The 19725-nt window shown below is 36.0% G+C and overlaps 3 protein-coding genes across 3 annotated transcripts; 2 read left to right on the top strand and 1 right to left on the bottom strand.

Moving 5' to 3' along the window:
• Positions 1–5155: 5155 nt before the first annotated feature.
• Positions 5156–12658, top strand: LOC114526457 (histone deacetylase 3-like). The gene is made up of 17 exons (XM_028548062.1): positions 5156–5503; positions 5962–6044; positions 6243–6319; positions 6459–6521; positions 6718–6799; positions 6980–7036; positions 7470–7525; positions 7691–7748; positions 7931–8006; positions 8436–8516; positions 8688–8761; positions 9268–9332; positions 9929–10018; positions 10569–10627; positions 10901–10980; positions 11763–11920; positions 12353–12658. The coding sequence occupies exons 1-17, from the start codon at positions 5446–5448 to the stop codon at positions 12417–12419; spliced, it is 1284 nt and encodes a 427-aa protein (XP_028403863.1). The 5' UTR covers positions 5156–5445; the 3' UTR covers positions 12420–12658.
• Positions 12659–12949: 291 nt separating this feature from the next.
• On the bottom strand, positions 12950–15716 carry LOC114526497 (glyoxal reductase-like). The gene is made up of 8 exons (XM_028548111.1): positions 15704–15716; positions 15087–15146; positions 14757–14865; positions 14296–14427; positions 14111–14218; positions 13486–13704; positions 13228–13375; positions 12950–13055 (listed from the first exon to the last, which is right to left on the bottom strand). Exons 1-8 carry the CDS (start codon positions 15714–15716, stop codon positions 12969–12971), a joined length of 876 nt encoding a protein of 291 aa, XP_028403912.1. The 3' UTR covers positions 12950–12968.
• Positions 15717–16547: 831 nt separating this feature from the next.
• Positions 16548–19711, top strand: LOC114526456 (tubulin alpha-1A chain). The gene is made up of 4 exons (XM_028548061.1): positions 16548–16659; positions 16878–17100; positions 17264–17412; positions 18635–19711. Exons 1-4 carry the CDS (start codon positions 16657–16659, stop codon positions 19613–19615), a joined length of 1356 nt encoding a protein of 451 aa, XP_028403862.1. The 5' UTR covers positions 16548–16656; the 3' UTR covers positions 19616–19711.
• The last annotated feature ends 14 nt before the right edge of the window (positions 19712–19725 follow it).

The following is a 19725-nucleotide window of genomic DNA, read 5'->3' as shown; positions in this document are numbered from 1 at the left end:
TCATACGAATTAAATAGAAAACATGTGGGGATATTGCTATCATAAAATGCGCAAGTTCAGATCACGATATCCAATCTCCAACACACAAGTATCCTCTCATTTATTGTAAATTAAGAAAAATTATCGACTGGACTCAGACTTTTGACCCCCACTGTATTGTTCAATGATAGTTCAATAAAATTCCCATGTCTGCAGTCTGGACCTGTGTGGTACTGATACAAATGGTTTGACTGAAAAGGTTTGACGAGTCATATGTTGACAGTGTTCGTGTTCCCATGCAAGACAATATACGTAAAAGAAAATTCCGCTATAAGGTACCGAGTGGTTACAAGTGTCCATCGTCCATTGTGTCCATCTTATATTTTAAATTATGACAGTTTTTAACCAAGTATGCCGTCTCATTTTGGCAGTGCCTGTTTGAATGCGTTAATCCTTTTTTTTCAATTAATTGCACTTAATAATAAATATCGCCTTCAATCACTCTTGCGATGAAAGACGCCAACCTATATTAATCAAATACGTTGCCTGTTTTTCAAACGTATACGATACTAGTATTTTATTGACAGCATTGAGCACACTGCAACTTGTCAGCGAGGTGAACAACACGAGTTTGATCATAGACAATCCAGATTCCAGAAGACATCTTCTGGATTGTCTATGGTATGATTTAATAGAGCATTCAATATATCAACATTGGTCACGTCGTGAATGTATTGTGAATTGTGTATGTGGTAGCGCAAAAGAGTGTATATTTGCAGTTTTATGCAATATAACCTTCATATAAACTTTTTTATATGTTCAACCCCCCCTGTCCTTGTTCTCCCTCGTCTTTTTTTCGCTGCCCTATAAAAACTGTTAGGCAGACAAGACGAATCGGGAATGAGTAAGTGAATTTTCACACTTTTCGTTCATCAAAAGTGCCTGTACGTTTTTCTGTTTATCGTTGGAACGGAAAAGCTCTCGTGTTAAGCGTTCAGAGAAATGTCGGAAAAAAATATTTGGGAGTGGTCGATTCTGGTCCAACGCCAAAACAGGATTGTGGCCTTATAGTTGTTTAGGCTACAATCCTTTTTTATCGAGAAACTCCTAATTTTCTGTGTTCATATATCAGTATATATACTAATCATACCCTTGTTATGCTCTTAATTTCTTTGTTGGTGTGAACAGTTTTACAAACAGCTTGCATAGGCCCTCCGGGACCACTTGAACTACAATAAACCAGCGACATACCAAAGCATTAAAGCCGGTGAATAGATTCATATACATTATTTAAATTATATTTGGCTTGCTTGTAGCATATCTGATATCTCAGTATGACCATCTGTAAATGAGTTTTACTTATAATCATTCACTGCATGGTACTTCAACGTCTACAACAAAGTTTAAACAAAAATTAACATGAAACATAACTTTCAGTCTAAAGTCAGTTCAATTAGAAATATCGGTTGAGGACTTGCCACAACATCAATTGTTAAAGAATTACTTGCTTTAACCCCATCCCCCGCCCCCCGCCTTTCCTAACTGAATCCTGTCAGGCATGCTGGTGTTATTGTGGGTGAGTCATGCTGTCGCTCTCGAGAGACAGAAGGTCTGGTATATACTAATATAGTGCAGTTTATATTTACATGGGTGTCCATCTCGTGGACAGACTGATAACACGTGAACCACGCCGTATGACTTTTCGGTGCACTAATTTAAATTATCGCTTCCATTCAGTTTGATTTGCCGCGTTTTCGTCTCACTCAAACATTTTTCTGTGCTAGAAATATGCCATTATCAGTTTCATTGCTCGATCACGTACTTAGCTACATGATTCACACTTCATATATATTGACAATGTTTTACGTTTGTCTTCCCAAACTTAGTGAAGTGAAGAAAATTTAGTGTTCTATTTGGTTGAGCTGACGGGATTACCACAAAAAAAGGTATTGACGTACTACTTAATTGCATTCCAGTGAAGGTCAATGCTTCCGCAAAATTTAATGAGGTGAATACATTTAATTGCATGCGATCTATTTTGGAGACATCGAAAAGGAATATTAAAATGAGTAATCATTTTTAAGTGGACCAATTAATTGAATATCCGTAAGCGATTAACTATGAATTCTGTTTACGATGAAGAGTTGTTTCCTTGAAGAAATACGTTCCGACAAACTGTATAGCGACACAGGCGCACAGCAGGCACAGTGTTTTTAGAGAAGAATGAATAAATCATCCAATGTCATTTAAAGCAATCAGATATGAAAGTTTATTAGTGCTGCATTATCACTGAAATATGGGATACATGTAGATAAATTCCAGATATGACATGCTTAGAATAGATACATGTCGTCATTAAAATCATCTTAAAAGATTTGAAACATTGTATGAGTATTTAAAAAAAAATTGACATTTACCTTATTTGTCCCTGTATTTCAAAAGTGCAGTATAGTTATTGGGTTTTAAATAACTTAGACGGGAATTAGTTGACAGACCGACGCAGATGATCTCATGAGATAAAGTCATATACCGCGCGAGATTATCAGCCTTACAATTCTAATCAGTTGCTTAATTAATTATCTGATAAAGTGGAAAATAAAACAAAGTAATACAAGAGAAGAAAAATATGGTCGATACGCTAGACCGAGAAAGCAAGATGGGAATGCTATAAAACATAAATCAGGGTCTGTGACTAATTATACTCAGATTAGCTGAATTATTACGCCAAATCAACATTATAAGCGTCATCAGGTGAATTCGAAGAAGGAAAACAAAGGCCAGAAGATAGTAAAATGAAGTTTGGTCAAACATGTTCTATTTTAATCCAGTCCAACTATTCTATGAACCGCACTCTCTTCAATAGAACTATATATGAGCATTCTTATTCAGAAATACGCAATCCAACAGAGAGTTGCATGGAACTCTTGCAGATTTAGTAAAACCAAGTTGCATATATTATACTACAGTTGAGAGAAACAAATATGCAATTGACAGTCGAATATGCCATCGGTTCAGAATGCAAAGTAAAAAAGTACAACGTTAACAAAACTAAATATATTAAATATAAGGTCGAATAATAGTAAAAGAAAACGATTCTTAATTCAGCCGGAAATGAAAAATGTTCTTGATAATATGATAAACTTATTTCTTCTTTGAAGAAAGCAGACAAATACCCGCAGCGTGGGATTGATGCGTAAAGCTTATTGTAAATGAATTGTTCAACGATAGAATAAAGAAAAGGGTTTAAAGAATCGAAAATATATTTCGGAAAGGAACCTGCTTGACGGTCGAAAGATAATATGGAATATGCTGATAACAGATACCCACGCAAGAATTTATATGAAAATTACATTGTAGAAAGGGATCTATCAACATGCCGGTCGCCATGAGAAACCTATTGCAATGGTCTTCAGAGCCTTCGAATTAGGTACTGATTTTATCAATTCGAGTTTCATGCTTTTACACAATGTACTTTGCGCTTTTAATGAATATTTTTCGTTATATTATGTTCACTGAATCCATTTCACTAAATCAATGTGAATTGTGCATTGTGACTGAGTGTTTCGCACGCACTGCGTCAAAATACCACCCCCCTTTTTGTTGGATGTAGATACTTTATCTATATGTCTTTTTGGTTCAAATTTACATATACTTTATCCACTAAAAAGACTAAGTAAACCGATTATTTTAAAACCAGATTTTTTGAGTGCATGTCATACCCTTGTTATCCTCATAATTACGACGAATTCCCTATTTCCACACGTCTTGAAAACAAACAGCTTACCATGGCCTTTGGGAACACTTGAACTTCTTAATATCGCTGACCTCAAAGCACGCACCTGCCAAACGCCATTACAATGAAATGAATGAATAGTATTTTATTATATCCGTGAATACTGTTTGCGGAAAGGTCAAAGAACAAATTATTAATTATAGATATAGATTTTCCTGATAGCCGGTCGAATGTTGAAATAGTAAAAAACCACGCCATATTTTGGGTCTGCAGGCTGACGGTCGCTGCTAATTGTAGGCGACAGACGGTCGAGTACGTACATAATAATCATGGGTGGTTTTCACATGACGTCAGAGCGACCATGTTGGTGTTTACAAGCAATATGGTGGACGTATGTCATTTAGTCATTACATAAATGAAAGCGATCTTTTGCCAACAACGTGTTGATCACGCGAGTGCTCGTAGACTATTATGTATGGATAAAAATAAAAAATTCTCAGTGTTTTTATGTGTTCCTCTAATCTTCTCGACATAGTCAAAATTCCCTACAGGCTAATAGGGTAATCGAGTATATTTAATCAAAAACAATCCAGTTGGAAAAAGAGAAAACAGCCATGCATGCAAAAAATGAATTGATTCAATTGATCCACTAAGATGAGATGATTACATATAGTTAATAAATGTTCACGCGATAATCATTTCAAGTGAAAAAAATCAGATATTATTGGAATTATTATCAAGATTTCATTTAGCTATCAAACTTTTCCTTTTGAGAATAACGAGTAACGATAATGAAAAAGAAGAGAGAATGAAAAAAAATCAATAGAAAAATATTAAAAAATATATAATAGGAACCAGATGTTAAACATTTGGCAAAAACTGATACGTAAAGACTAAAGTTACGATTATACACTATAAGTATACAATTTGTGTGTATTGTCGTTCCTGATTGGTCAGAAGCAACGGTTAATTAGCCATTGCCGAATCGAGCAGGGGACTGGGTCTAGTCGCAAACCGCAAAGCATCTATGGCTCTTTGGAGAGACAAATGATTTAGTGGATTTCAGGCTGAAATCCACTAAATCATTTGTCCCTCCAAGCAGTCCTTAGATGCTTTTCGGTTGCGACTAGACCCAGTACCCTGCTCGATTGGGAAATGGCTAATTCTCAATATTCTGTATTTAATACGTAATTTCAGCTGCTGACGTGCTCATCGCCTCATCGTCCAATAATTATTTTTTTAGATCGAACTTGCATCCTCAGCTTTGCTTCGGCAGATAACATTGACTTTGGTCTGAATAATTCTTGATATCATGCTCAGCCTCATTCAATAATTGTTTATTGTCCGGACGTCCGGACGAACTTTACTGACAATTATTGATAATTACATAAAGTTCTTCATGGTTCGTACTGTTTCGCAGGCTCAAAACAGTCAATCATCTCAAAAAAACTATTGAATTAAATTTTTTTATTTAAAAAAAAATGTAGACAATAGCACTGATAAACAATCTGATATTGATATTGCAATGTATTATGTGTAGGGTTTGTAAGAGTCGTTGGAGATCTTCATGTAATTTTCATCAAAGATAAGACGTTGTGTATACAGGTCTGGATAGTTTGTGAGGATATATATAAAAATGTGTGCAGGCAGTGCAGCCTGGTCTATCCTCGCCTAGCAAGTGATGAAGGAAAGTTGAATCGAGATTTTATAAAATATTACTCAACTTTAATACGATGTCAAAGAGACGAGTATCTTATTTTTATGATGAAGAAGTAGGCAATTTTCACTATGGTGAGTTTTCATAGTATTGCACAGGGTCAGAATGAGGAGCCCAAATAAACAGTATTTACATTCATGATGACATGATCATACACAGAGAATATGTCAATTTATTTTGGCCAGAGTTGACTACATCACAGGTATCTGTTGTGGCTGATACGTAACTATGCACACAAGACAGGGGCCAAGTACAGGCAGCTAAAGGCCAGATTAGGTAAAATTGGCAACCAAAAACAGACATGAATAACTGTAGCAGCCACTAGAATTAAATAAAATTACCAGCAGTCAAAAATTGCCAATCTTAGGCCCGTTTCAAACGTCAAACTTTTGATGTGCAGAACCTTATGTTAATGATCTAAAGTCTTTGTTTAAATTAATTTGCATTAGATTCGGGAAATGAAAAGTTCGACTGAAACAGGCCTTATGCTCAAAATTAATTTCTTAATAAATTTATTTCAATGCTATTTTAGGGCCAAGTCATCCAATGAAACCTCATCGTCTTGCACTTACTCATAGTCTAATATTGAACTATGGTCTTTATAAAAAGATGGAGGTAACATTATATTTCTTTAGATGAAATAAAAATCTGCATGGAACAAGCCAAGTCAAGCAAATCCAACACTGCTGATCATCATGTGTACTTGCTAGCATTTGACAGTGTTCAAGAAATAAAAATGGCCAATAAGTCTTTCTTTTCCTTTTCCTATATCACTTATATATATATAATAAGTATTAAATGTTAACTTTTTAGGTTTACAAGCCATACAAAGCTACCATACATGATATGTGCTCATTTCACTCAGAAGATTATATAAAATATTTGGAAAGGTTTGTTTCCCACGAATCTTTCTCAAGTAATTGATTTCAAGAGATATAGGGGACCTGATTTGAAAATATTATTACTTGAAATTTACAAATTTCCATCTTGAAACATTAATTAATATTTGATTGTTGTTTGAATGTTTAGGATTACCAGTCAACCAGTTTCTCAGTCAAACAGCATAAATCGTTTCAATGTTGGTGAGGACTGGTATGTTTTCCTGTTCTTTTTTGACCTCATCCAAGATGAAAGATTTTATTTTCTTGATAATTTACAGTACTAAGTACTGCTAGTAACTACACTGTATTTCACTGTAGTTATGCATCTATAAAATAACAAATAAAGCTGACTCATCCAAATCATTAAAACAGTCTTTTCTTACTTTTTCACTTTTTTGTAATTCTAGCCCAGTTTTCCCTGGTCTTTATGAGTTTTGTTCAATATACACTGGTGCATCTCTTCAGGGTGCAGTACAACTGAATCATGAGGTAAGTTTTTTTTTATTTGCCATCAAATATTGAACAACAAGGTCCGGTCAAGCCATTGACATTATTAGGCTTTTATCATTTGATTTTGTTACTTATTTTTCTTACTCTCCTTTTAGCTTTCATCCTTCTACCTAGATATAAAATTTTTTTTCATTTTTTTCCCTATTTCCCATTCTTTAGAGTTGTGACATTGCAATTAACTGGGCTGGTGGTTTACATCATGCTAAGAAGTTTGAGGTATGTAATTGTAAAAAGTAAAAAAAAAGTTGTCGGTATTTGCACAGTGTTAACATGGGCAAGCAAAAAACCATTTGAAAATCCTCAAAGAACATGCATCAAAAGCATTTGATTTGAAATGCTAAATACTAGCAGTCATGGTTACAATTATAGATATAATTTGTAGAAGCTAACAAAAATTGTGTCAGCCAGCAGATCTGTAGGTCAATCTACTCGTACATATTCAGTAATGTACAGTATAGAATGTTTCCTGGTTATTGTGTAGCACCTTTGACATCACACCTCCAGAGCTATATGTATATTCCTTTATCTGGGAGGGCTTTGTCAGGGCTGGATAGAGATCAACGGGGAAAGAAAAGATGGAGGAGTGAACATATTGATAATTATTGGATTCAAGCTAATGTAGCAAAGACATGATATTTTTCTTGTTTAGGCATCTGGATTTTGTTACGTGAACGATATAGTAATCTCAGTTTTAGAATTGTTAAAGTAAGTAATATATGGATATGAGAGCACTATGAGGTACTTTTTGTTTACATACAAAAATAGACCTTTCCCCTTACGACGGGTTTTCTATTGCATTCTCTTTGCCCGCGCGAGGCAAGCTGCCTTTTAAAATCTGCGCGAAATAACGCAATTTTTTTTCCAATTTAGGTACCACCCGCGAGTGCTATATATTGATATTGATATCCACCATGGCGATGGTGTGCAGGTACAGTACTTTGATGCCTATAAAATTTTGTCGCTTCTTTATCTGCAAAGGTTTTATCTGGTTTTATCAACAAATTAGGCGTAGTAGCTACAACATAGAAAACGGACTTAGAATACGGTGAATACAATAAAAATGGTGAACAATAGTACAGTATACTAATAGTAGTTAAATTTTCGTTTTAGGAAGCTTTCTATCTTACCGATCGTGTCATGACATTGTCTTTTCATAAATATGGAAACCATTTTTTTCCCGGAACTGGTGAGCGATACGTGATGCACTTCTGTATTAGGTTATCATATGATGATATCACCATGCATCCTTGGTCGCCCCTGTATGCAACTGTGATCTGATACGTACTACTACTGTACATATATACCCCTCATTGTCACTGTCAATCGATCTGTATAAAAGGACGCGGAAAATCCGTTCATTGTTTTCATTGACTCTTTGATTTTAGTTTTAATTTTAATGCAATCATTTATAATATTCCTATTAACTGGCATTTGTGTAAATATATTAATTTAACAGCTGTTAGGGGTGTATATGTACGTGGTAAATATATTAATTTAACAGCTGTTAGGGGTGTATATGTACGTGATTCATGCATGTGGGCACCTTGAAGGTTTACCATGAATAATAGGCATGGTTAAGCCGGTGGAGATTAAGTTCCTTTCTTGTATATTGTAGGAGACATGTACGAGAACGGAGTCGATAATGGACGCTATTATTCAGTAAATGTGCCACTTCGGGATGGAATTGATGATCATGGTAAGTCCAGACGCAATCCGTATGCTATGTATATGTCCACATTATAACCTAAAAGTGTCCATTATCCTCTCTTCTTGTTGCTAAGGAATACAGTGTATTCTGTTAACTCTTCTGAACCCTCAGAACATCCAATCATGAAGATTTCGTCTGAATTAAGTTTTCTTTTTCCAGGATTTTTTAGTTTGTTTAAGCCAATTGTGAGTCAAGTTGTCAATATCTACCAACCTTCGTGCATTGTTCTACAGGCAAGTTTTTATACAGGAAATAATGTACACATACATACATTAACACATATTGTCAATAAATCAACTCAGTACAAAACCCATCCCCAGTACATACAGAAATATTTTAGTTCTGTGTACGGAATAGCAATTTTATTCGTTTGACAGTTAGGTTAAAACCATACAGCACAGGGTAACATAGTGAGGTGAAGAAAAACCCACTGAGGCAATATTGATCATCTTACTCTTAGGAGGCTTCTTCTCCTTAATGGCGGCCAGGGCCATCGTTGGAAGCTTGTGTGTGCTCATGTTTATATGTTCATGTTCAAATAAGCGTAAAAAAATTGCTATATCAAATAAGAAATCAGTCAGTACAGGCATAAAAAATATATTATTTCACACCCCCCTCCCCCTCTTCCCAATTAAGCTTATAGCGACGGTCCTGATGGTGGCTATAGGTAGTATAACTCCGCCTACTATTAGTACTATAGTATGCACTTGTTTACCATTCTTCACGATTTTTCTTGCAGTGCGGTGCTGATTCTCTTGGTTGTGATCGACTGGGTTGTTTCAACTTAAGCATCAAAGGTCACGGGTATGTACGTGTGAGTTAAAAATTTACGAAGGCATGACATTTTTTTTGACACTATCCAAATTAATGTCACGCTATCTGATGTCTGTGAAAGATTGAGAGTGCATGTTATTTTTTTGAAAATATCGCAGGAGATCAGTTGACACAAAAAATATTGTTTCTTGGTATACCAAATACAAGAACGTGACGAAAGCTTGTTTCTTTAGTATTGTTTTAAACTTACAGTAATACAGATTGAAAAACTGGTTTTCAATATCAATATCGGGAATGAAAAGACCGAGACTTAGTTAAGGCGCTTTTACACTATGCAATTTTCCTTGCAACTTGCAACGCAATTATAATTTTGAGAGATGTTTATTTGTAAAGAGTATTCGAAATGTTATAAGAAGACGTTTGCAACTTTAAAGTTTTCAACTTTAGATGCCTCAGAAGTAGAATTCATTGCAAGTTGCAAGGAAAGTTGCATAGTGTAACCGGGCCTTTACAAAATGCAGTGAGCCTAAATAAGCTCATTATATATACTCCAGGAATTAGCAATTTTGCAGCACCTTTCATAAACTCGCGTCACTGACATGAAATAATAAACTTTGATTTTGTAGTGAATGTGTGAAGTTTACGAAGAATTTAAATTTGCCTCTCTTGGTCTTGGGTGGCGGAGGATACACAATTCGTAACGTTGCTCGTTGTTGGTAAGAACCATGCACATCCACTGTTCTTCCTCTTACTCCCATGCATGTTTGTCGTGCAACTTATAGTAGCCGTCACAAAACGAGGGAGAACTGTTTTGTATGTTTGTTGTATATTTTGCATGATATCACTGCATATGTATGACACTGTAAGAATGTCACATGTTGAGCTTTTTTAATCGTGCATGTGTGAGTGCGTGCATGTGTGCAGGGCCGCCGAGAGAAATTGTGGTTTAGAAATTAAAATAACAATGATTGTCACTCGTACTTTCGACTAGTGTGCGAATAATACACCGAGCCCAAAATTTTTTAAGGTGCTTTAATTTTAATAGGTTCTTTCGGCTTAAGTCGGGGGCCCCTTCAGGTTTGGGGCCGAAGGCAAATGCCCCCTTCCCCCCCCCCCCTCTCGGCGGCCCTGAATGTGTGAGTGTTTTGCTGTTATTAAAATTGTAGAGAAGAAAATGAGTTGTAAAAAAGAGATAACTGATCCTATGTACAGTGTATAACAGCTTGATTGATGATTATAAGCAGTCTTTATATATGCGTTTCGTAGGACGTATGAAACATCAATATTGCTTGATGAACAAGTTAGTAATGAGATTCCTGAAAATGGTATGTAATAATCTAGTACTGTACGTGCATGTGAATAACCTATTTTAAAAAAGGGCTGTATTGCCATTGGATTTCAATTTAATTCATAAAGCCCAGTACAGTATGTAGCTATACCCTCCCTAATATTCATGTACACGAAGAAAAGTGGGAAATGAATGTTATCTAACAATCTTATAATATAATAAAATAAAAAAATATAATAAAATAAGATAATATTCCTAAGCGAAATATAGCTCTAAAGTTTATTTATATAATTTTCCATATTCCTTTTAGAATATTACGAATATTTTGGACCAGATTTTTCTTTACATCCTGAAATTCTAACGAGACATGAAAATACTAACACTAAACAGGTTAGTTTTGTATTGTATTTTACGATCCCTGGGAATTTCTGCATTAGGGCCACGCGTTCACGCATGTCTTAAGGCGGTTTTCCACTAGCGATATATTTCGCGCGAAGCGACATTCTACTTTTGTTTCAGAGTTCTCAACTGCAGTCATCTGGAACAAATTGCCCAAATACAAAAGAATAAAGTCGCTTCGCTCGAAAAATAACGCTGGTGGAAAACCAGCTTTATATATACGTTTTTAACATGGAATTCTTGCACCCGGCCCTCCCTTAACCCACCGCGTGTTTACCCAACCTTAACCGGGATGCGCTGTCAAGGATATCAACACTTAGATACAAGAATCAATGCGTGTGTCCTGTATACAGTATTGGTGTGTACAGTAGGTGACTGCACGCGATATTTAGCATTATGTAAAACTTAGTAGAAGTATGTGCTTGGCAGTTTTAGTCAATCATTCATAAAACTTTAAACGAACTCTGGTTCTATTGAACAGTTCGTTACACGCTAGGGGAATTGGCGTACACGTGAGATCAGGAGATTCTGATGGTCATTGCTTAACATCTAAGAACACCAGATAATCTCTGAGTGGATATTCTTTTATTTTGTAGTAGGTTGCTTCAAATTGTTAACATCACCACTACCCTCTCACCCGTGACCGTTCTTACTGTATTACTGGCTTTATGTTATGTTCTCTTTTCATATTACTTTTTTGGAAATTTATTAGAAGTCATATATACATATTATAGTACAATTAACGTGGTTGTTTTATATTATCATTGTTATAGTACCTTGAGAATATTAAGCAAACTGTTTTCGAAAATCTGAAGTTGATATCCGGAGCACCTGGAGTGCAAATGCAAGTAGTTCCTGATGATTTAATATCCATTGAAAACAAGAGAAAAGAAGACGAAGATGCAAACATCAGAACTGCAGACTACCACAGGTTTGTTAGCATCGGTGGCAATTCTTTATAATTATCGCTGTATATCGTCTTGTTTTGATCATGTTTGTGCATGAGAATAACTTTCAGCGCCTTTAAAGCTAAGCAACAATGTTGAGAAGTGTGGCAGGTAACAGTACTCTCAGTACTGTACAGGTAACAGTATTTTTCTAAGATAATTGATCGCCAAGCTGGTAGACTAAACTTACATACCTTCAACTATAATTGCCGAACTTTTATGAGGTACAGTATTTAGTGGTCCAGGGTAAATATAAATTCTAGGATCATAGCTGTTTACCCATGTAGCTATGTCCATTCTTTATCCCCTTTATATACATATATACTGCACCATTCTTTCTTAAGAAAGCCTGGGCCGATTACTTCATTTGCCACCTCTATAAAAGGCGCTGAATGTGTGTTTTTTTTTTGGTTTAGAATGGCCAACGAGTTTTATGACAGAGATAATGATGTTGATAGGGAAGACAATGTGTTAGATGTCTAGTTAAGATTGTCCTCGCGCGATGTTCCCTTTTGACTCTGAAATTTTCACTGACGATGGGGTTCGTACCTTGGGTACCAGGTTGTACCCAAGATCCACCAGTTCCATTTAGGAGTATTTACCTACAAAATTTAGTCCCTTCACAGTTCTCGTACATAGGAGAATTTTAGGGTATGGTATGCCCAAAGTTGATCGACCCCTCTGCATTTAACTGAAGTTACTTAATTCAAAACTTTTATCTGTTAAAAGTTGCTTTCAGTTTAATGAATACTACGTTTTTATTTCTTCTCAGCATTTTGGGTCTATAATTTAAAGCAAATTCTTGCTATTTTCCTGCTTATGTATGTACAGGTTAATGGAGGGAGATGAAACATTGTTCCTTTCTTCAGTTTCTTGCAACAGATCTACTCAGAAATATCACATCCTGGATACAACACTGTGGTCAATCAAATTTCTCAATAGGCTTATTGTCATTTTAAATATACATACAGTTTCTCAATAACATTATTCATTAAGATGAACTAGGATTATTGGCCCAACCAAAAACATTTATTAGGAAGTTATCCATGATGGGACTATGTCATGAACATTATAAATAGAATTAGATTTGTTCATACATGTGGCTTGTGGTTGCGAATTCTGAAAGAAAACAAGAATATAAGGTAACAAAGGCAATAGGATTTTTACAAGCAAATATATTTACATGAAGGGACACAAAGAAAACATTTTGGCCATGACTATCTGTATGAGACACCTAAGGGTTGTACTAATTTATTCATGAAAACATTTGAACAATGCAACAAAAATTTACCAAAATGGCCATATCTTCCTCACTGATAATCCAATCAAATACTTGAGCATTTTCAATGATACGCTTCTCATTGGATGATTTTGGAATGACACTAAAGCCTGATTGTATGGACCAGCGAATGAATAGCTGTGATACTGTCTTTTTATACCTGTCAAGAAGGCAAAGAAATTATGCCTTTTTATGCCCACATTTTGTGTACAATGTATACAATATACTTTAAGACTCCAATTGTCTATTCATCTCACTGTAATTTCTTACTTTTCTGCCATGGTAATCATATCAGGTTCTTTCAATCGTTTGCCTTTTGTTAGAGGTGAGAATGCCATTACATGTATGTTATGGTCATGGCAATATTTCACGAGCTCATCCCTTCTCATGTATGGATGTATTTCTATTTGGTTGACAGCAGGGGTTTCTTTTCCAGCTTTGCGCAGACCTTCCAACATAGCAATATTGAAGTTTGACACACCAATTGATCTGGAAGATTAACAGATTTAGTAGTTTCAGCTAACATTGAATATAACATTGCTATATGTAACAATTATTAACACTACTAAGGCAGTTTTTTGTTAGATTATATTTGGCTACTATCAGTCAAGTTAGTGAGCTTGCATGTGTGTTATTGATGAGATGGAAGGCTATTGCATACTTCTCAAGAGGCCTGTGTGCCTTTTAGGTTTTTCTACCAGGATAGAGTAATTTGAAAGCCCTGACAATACCCACAATAGGCTGATATCATGATCATTGATTAATAAGACAATAGTCTTTCACTCTTTCAAGAGGCCATATAAATTTGATAGTGATTGTAATGCTCTAATAGATTTCCAACATTAACTTTACTACTCCTAAAAAGTGGTCGTAATTAAAAAAGTTTGAAGTATACTTTGCCAAACCCCTTTCCTTCAAGGTCAGGAATGCATCATAGGTTTCTAATATATAATCACCAACAGGACGATGCATTAAGTAGAGATCCACATAGTTCATATTCAACCTGCAAATAAATAAATCATAGCAAAGGGGCCAAAACAAATATGCAGATCTATTAGCATCACTTTTAAATATATATACCGTTTAAGACTTGATTCAAATGCCTTTAAACAATAATCATAACCATTTTGATCCCAAAGTTTTGTCACAACATATACATCTCCTCTTTTTACACCTGAGTTTTTAATTCCTCTACCAACCTCTTCCTCATTTCTATGTGTATGAAAAAATAGGGCAAGTCAATTTTGATGGGTAATATTAAATGACTGACATTGCAATATTTCAATAGTATTGTAGAATCTCCTAATTCAAAAATGTAGGTGGGTGACATAACGAGTAGCGTAGCCAGCCTGTCGTAGTGTCGTTTTTCCCGCTATGCTAATATTTTCGTGACTGTGAAAACAATAGATATTTAAAGACATGAATAATTATAATAACTCGAAGTTTACATTTCCTTTGACTTTGCCATTTGTAAGAGAGAAGAAACTGCATTGGCTGCGTAATATCATGTACGAATATCAAATGTACAAAAAATTACGTACTCGTAAACCTCTGCTGTATCGATCATAGGGTATCCATTCTTTAAAGCAACACTAACAGCTTTTTCAGTTCCATGTACATCATCCTGGGAACATTTGTATACTCCTAGACCTAGCGCAGGAATGAAGTTTCCATTATTCAATGGATATTTTGATAAACAAGCGGTAAATTTCCTGATATTTGCCATTTTTCATGTCTTGTAATTTAGTTGTAAAGGCCTTTGTGAAATTGTTTATAATTGCGAAATGTTTGGTTGAAAGATGTTGCAAAGGTTGCACGTTATGTTGCACTGTGGAATGTAGTTATATCGATGTAAGTTGAAACATTCTTACCGGAAACATTCCCCCGCCATTCCCCCGCCCAGTTCCCAAAGAAATATGAATTTGACCGCTCTTAAGTCTTAACCTTTTATAAAATGTGCCTCGTTTCAGCGAGCGAAATTTCAAGCAAAAAGAGAGGAAATTAATGTGTTAAATCTTCTTTTTATCCCGGTAAAACGTTATAAGCGCCGTGTGAAGTTAGTGTGTTAGTATTGTAAAATGCACAAAAACGTGCATATTTACCTCAATTATACCGGCGACAAAAATATAAAACCCAAAAATTTAAATAATAAAGCTATAATTATCCTACAAGACGGTATCTTTTCTACGACTATATTTATTCCACTTAACTACTGTGTGAATTGTCCATATTGCGAAAAGTGTAGTTTGATAATCTACACTGAGGAATATTACAGCGAAAAACTCGATTTTTTGCCCGTCTCTGAAAACTGAAAAATACAGCCACAAAAACACACTTCGTCTTCTTTATACCTGTCGTCAAAACAAAGTCCTGAAAGAACTGTATTAATTGTGAATTAGTGAAAAAGTACAGCGAGAAAGGGAAAGGACCCTTCGGCTTCAGGCTTCAGTTCAGGGTCAAGTTTTGCTGACAATCAAGTGAAAAATACTAGTAAATACCATCTCACAGTCGGGTTTTATTCTAAATTTTGTTTCAGGCTTAGGAGAGTGAGATTTGTTGAGGGAAGATCATTACTTTCTTTTAAACTTGGTTAATTTGCTAATATTTAAGGCGGGGGGCAAAAAGTTCTCATTGGGCCCGGGGCTGAAAAAGGAGCTGTGCGCTCTCGCCCTCCAGTTATATAGCCATAAAAAGGCCCTGGAACGCGAGTGAGTGATTCAGGTGCGGTGCCTACTCGCTCCCGCCGTATATTGTAGCTGAATGCAACCTTTATATCGATACGAGGTTGCCTTTGCTTTTCAACAAAACGCCTGTTTTTTTATATGCGCTAAACCAGGACGTCGAGGTTAGTCATGTTTAGGGTTTCAGTCATTCGTCACGATTTAGTTAGGCTACTTAGTTTTAAGTATTGAAGCGGTTGCTTCTTGCTGTTGTTATGCAGTTAATTATGCGTTCTCAAAACCTGTTGTAGAAACTGTCTAATCAGAGTGTTGCAGCTAATGCAGCAAACGCACTGTCGTCAAAGAGGACGTGAAAATAGAATTTCAAACTGACAAATAGATTAATTTGTACGGATGGAATATTAAACTGACAAATAGTCAAATTTCAACCGTACAGTACTACAGTAATACATTTCGCTTTTTACGGTGAAAGATTATTCAAATGTGTACTTTACCAAGTGGAAGTATTTTCTACTCATGTTTCCTGCGGGCAATAACCATGGTTACAACCTGTCACATGCATAGTCACATGCTAATGAAGGCAAATATTTTTTGTGGGAACCAATGGAAACTGATTTTGTCATGACAACGCCTAGCTGTGTTACAAAAGACAAACTCTCAACGGATTCTCGTTATTGCATCACAGACTGTGTAAAGCAAAGTGTCGTTACTTCAAACTCTTTGCGTTTAAAAGCAATACCTTACCTTAATCTTTTTCAAAATGGTAGGTTTAATTTGATTTTTATCAATTTATATTTGTTACATTCTGTCACAAGTTGTGACGAACAAATTTTTCATGATATGTTTTTGCGATGGCAAATTTTCCTGCGCGGCTGCTGCGGCCATGCCGGCCATGGCAGAAGCGAAAATATAAATTAGGCTTTAAACGTTTTAAGTACGCTTTATTTTCGAAAATATGGCTAATAATTTTATTATTTACAGCGTGAATGTATCTCAGTTCATGTCGGCCAAGCCGGAGTCCAAATGGGCAACGCTTGTTGGGAACTTTACTGCTTGGAACACGGAATTCAGCCCGATGGCCAGATGCCAAGCGATAAAACGATCGGTGGCGGAGATGACTCGTTCAACACATTCTTCAGCGAAACTGGCGCTGGAAAACACGTTCCTAGAGCCGTGTTTGTTGATTTAGAACCAACTGTTGTAGGTAGGTTTCGCTAAAATAGGCGAATTCTGTGTGGATGGCTTTGGATACAATTATGGATTTTACTTACCACTGTTGTGTACAATACCGAGTAAAATACAGAGTTTACTAACTTTACTTCTTTGAGTTGTTAGTTTAAATTTATCAACTTTTTTCTCCTTTCTAGATGAGGTCCGAACCGGTACGTATCGTCAATTGTTCCATCCTGAACAGCTGATCACTGGCAAAGAAGACGCGGCAAACAATTATGCTCGCGGCCATTACACTGTTGGCAAAGAACTCATCGATCTTGTTCTCGACAGAATACGTAAGCTGGTAAGTCTGTTTTTGATGTCAATTGATTACAAAATAACAAAATATGGATACAACCGAGTGCGATCATTTTGAATTTGTGACATTTAGCTTTGACAAGTTATTGCAATTTCGTATGTTGCAAAATATCTGGCGTGGCAGTAATGGCGCCTAAATTTTTTAAACACGCCCTTACACATACTTCCGTCATTTACTAACTTGTTATATATGTGGAATTACATTTTTCGTTTTACTGTAAATTTGTAAAGCTTATAACTCGAATTATAGGCCTCTGTGTAGTTTTAATATTTTGTGTTTTATAAAAAGTCTTTCGTACTGTCTGCTATGTTACTTAATATTGGCCCAGGTAAATTCGTTTTATTCTATATAAAATTTATTCTATTTTGTATGTTTTTTCAAACCAACAACATTAAATTATTAGCGCTTTGACGTTTTGTAAATACTATCTACATTGATGCAAAATACAGTTAAAAAGTTTTCTGTTTAGCTTTGAGATCTACTTGGTTTCCATAGAATGTCTAATTGATTATGTTAATGATTTGAATATCATTAATTTTTAATTTTACCAGTATTTTCCAATGCTAGATTTGAAAATTATGCTAATTTAGATATCTACATCCTTCCCTTTGCCTCTGATGTTTCCTGAATTCAGAATTGTTTTCATTTTTGAATAGATATTGTCTTTCGAATAAATGTGAAATTGCTGTAGGGGCTAATATGAAGTAATGAGAATCTAAATTTTCATCTACTGTATTGCATTCTTAAAGCTCCATTATTGTAAAGCTCTCTTATCCCAAAATATTTGAAGTGTTTGAATGTGTTAAAATACTTAGAACATTGCTCACATCTGTACAAGATGTATCTGATTTGACTGCACTGAAATTTCAGGGTTGCATGTTACCTTAATCTAACTCAACATACTGTATGTAAATATTTAAATGTTGCATGTATTTACCTGATCCATTGGATGTTCACATTGTGAAGTATTTCTAACTCTCTTTGGCAGTCTGACAATTCATATCTGATATCATGAAATTGTGTCTTGAATGTGTACAAATATGTATTAGTTAATGATTGTATTTTTCTTAATCAGCATAGATTTAAGTATTTTAAAGGGTTTAACTTGTGTAGATGGTACATTACATATAGGAGAAATTGTGAAGAAAATTGAGGTGTTTATTTTCTAACAATTTTGTTTAACTTTGGAATTTTTCTTTCTTTTCAGGCTGACCAATGTACTGGTCTTCAAGGATTCCTTATTTTCCATTCATTTGGTGGTGGCACGGGTTCTGGATTCTCATCCTTGCTTATGGAACGTCTTTCGGTCGATTATGGCAAGAAATCAAAACTGGAATTTTCAGTCTACCCAGCACCACAAATCTCCACCGCAGTTGTTGAACCCTACAACTCTATTTTGACCACCCACACGACCTTGGAGCACTCCGACTGCTGTTTCATGGTGGACAATGAGGCTATCTACGATATCTGTCGCCGCAATTTGGATATTGAGCGACCCACCTACACCAATCTCAACCGTCTGATTGGTCAGATTGTGTCTTCCATTACTGCATCTCTTCGTTTCGACGGCGCTCTGAACGTTGATTTGACAGAATTCCAGACCAATCTCGTACCCTACCCACGTATCCATTTCCCCCTTGCCACCTACGCTCCTGTGATATCCGCCGAAAAGGCTTACCATGAGCAGCTCTCCGTTGCTGAAATCACCAACGCTTGCTTCGAGCCTGCGAATCAAATGGTGAAATGTGATCCACGCCACGGTAAATACATGGCGTGTTGTCTGTTGTACCGTGGTGATGTGGTGCCGAAAGATGTGAACGCGGCCATCGCAACGATCAAGACCAAGCGTACCATTCAGTTTGTTGATTGGTGTCCAACTGGCTTCAAAGTTGGTATCAACTACCAGCCTCCCACTGTGGTCCCTGGTGGCGATCTCGCCAAGGTGCAGCGTGCCGTGTGTATGTTGAGCAACACTACAGCCATCGCAGAAGCCTGGGCACGTCTTGATCATAAGTTTGATCTGATGTACGCCAAACGTGCTTTCGTTCATTGGTATGTCGGTGAAGGAATGGAAGAAGGCGAGTTCTCGGAAGCCCGTGAGGATTTGGCTGCTTTGGAAAAGGATTACGAAGAAGTTGGCGTTGATAGCGTTGAAGAGGAAGGTGAAGATGAAGGAGACGAATACTAAGAACTTTCTTTAATATTGGACCCACGTGTTCTTAATGTTACATCTTGTTCTGTAAAAACATTCATTCTGTTGGGAATAAATGTTGAGTAATTCTTACTTCGATGTTTGTT

Source organism: Dendronephthya gigantea, unplaced genomic scaffold, assembly GCF_004324835.1.
Source record: "Dendronephthya gigantea isolate DGI-Jeju-01 unplaced genomic scaffold, DenGig_1.0 000038F, whole genome shotgun sequence".
NCBI lineage: Eukaryota > Metazoa > Cnidaria > Anthozoa > Malacalcyonacea > Nephtheidae > Dendronephthya > Dendronephthya gigantea.
The sequence above is the reverse complement of the archived record's forward strand: the minus strand, read 5'-3'. Positions and strand labels throughout refer to the sequence as shown.

Coding starts and splice junctions, on each gene's coding strand:
- LOC114526457 (XM_028548062.1), top strand. CDS start 5,446: ATGTCAAAGAGACGAGTATCTTATTTTTATGATGAAGAAGTAGGCAAT. Junction 10,981..11,762: donor AAAATACTAACACTAAACAG/GTTAGTTTTGTA, acceptor TCATTGTTATAG/TACCTTGAGAATATTAAGCA. Junction 11,921..12,352: donor AGAACTGCAGACTACCACAG/GTTTGTTAGCAT, acceptor TTTTTGGTTTAG/AATGGCCAACGAGTTTTATG.
- LOC114526497 (XM_028548111.1), bottom strand. Junction 14,428..14,756: donor GATACAGCAGAGGTTTACGA/GTACGTAATTTT, acceptor TCATACACATAG/AAATGAGGAAGAGGTTGGTA. Junction 13,376..13,485: donor ATGATTACCATGGCAGAAAA/GTAAGAAATTAC, acceptor CCTTCTTGACAG/GTATAAAAAGACAGTATCAC.
- LOC114526456 (XM_028548061.1), top strand. Junction 17,101..17,263: donor TTTAGAACCAACTGTTGTAG/GTAGGTTTCGCT, acceptor TCTCCTTTCTAG/ATGAGGTCCGAACCGGTACG. Junction 17,413..18,634: donor TCGACAGAATACGTAAGCTG/GTAAGTCTGTTT, acceptor CTTTCTTTTCAG/GCTGACCAATGTACTGGTCT.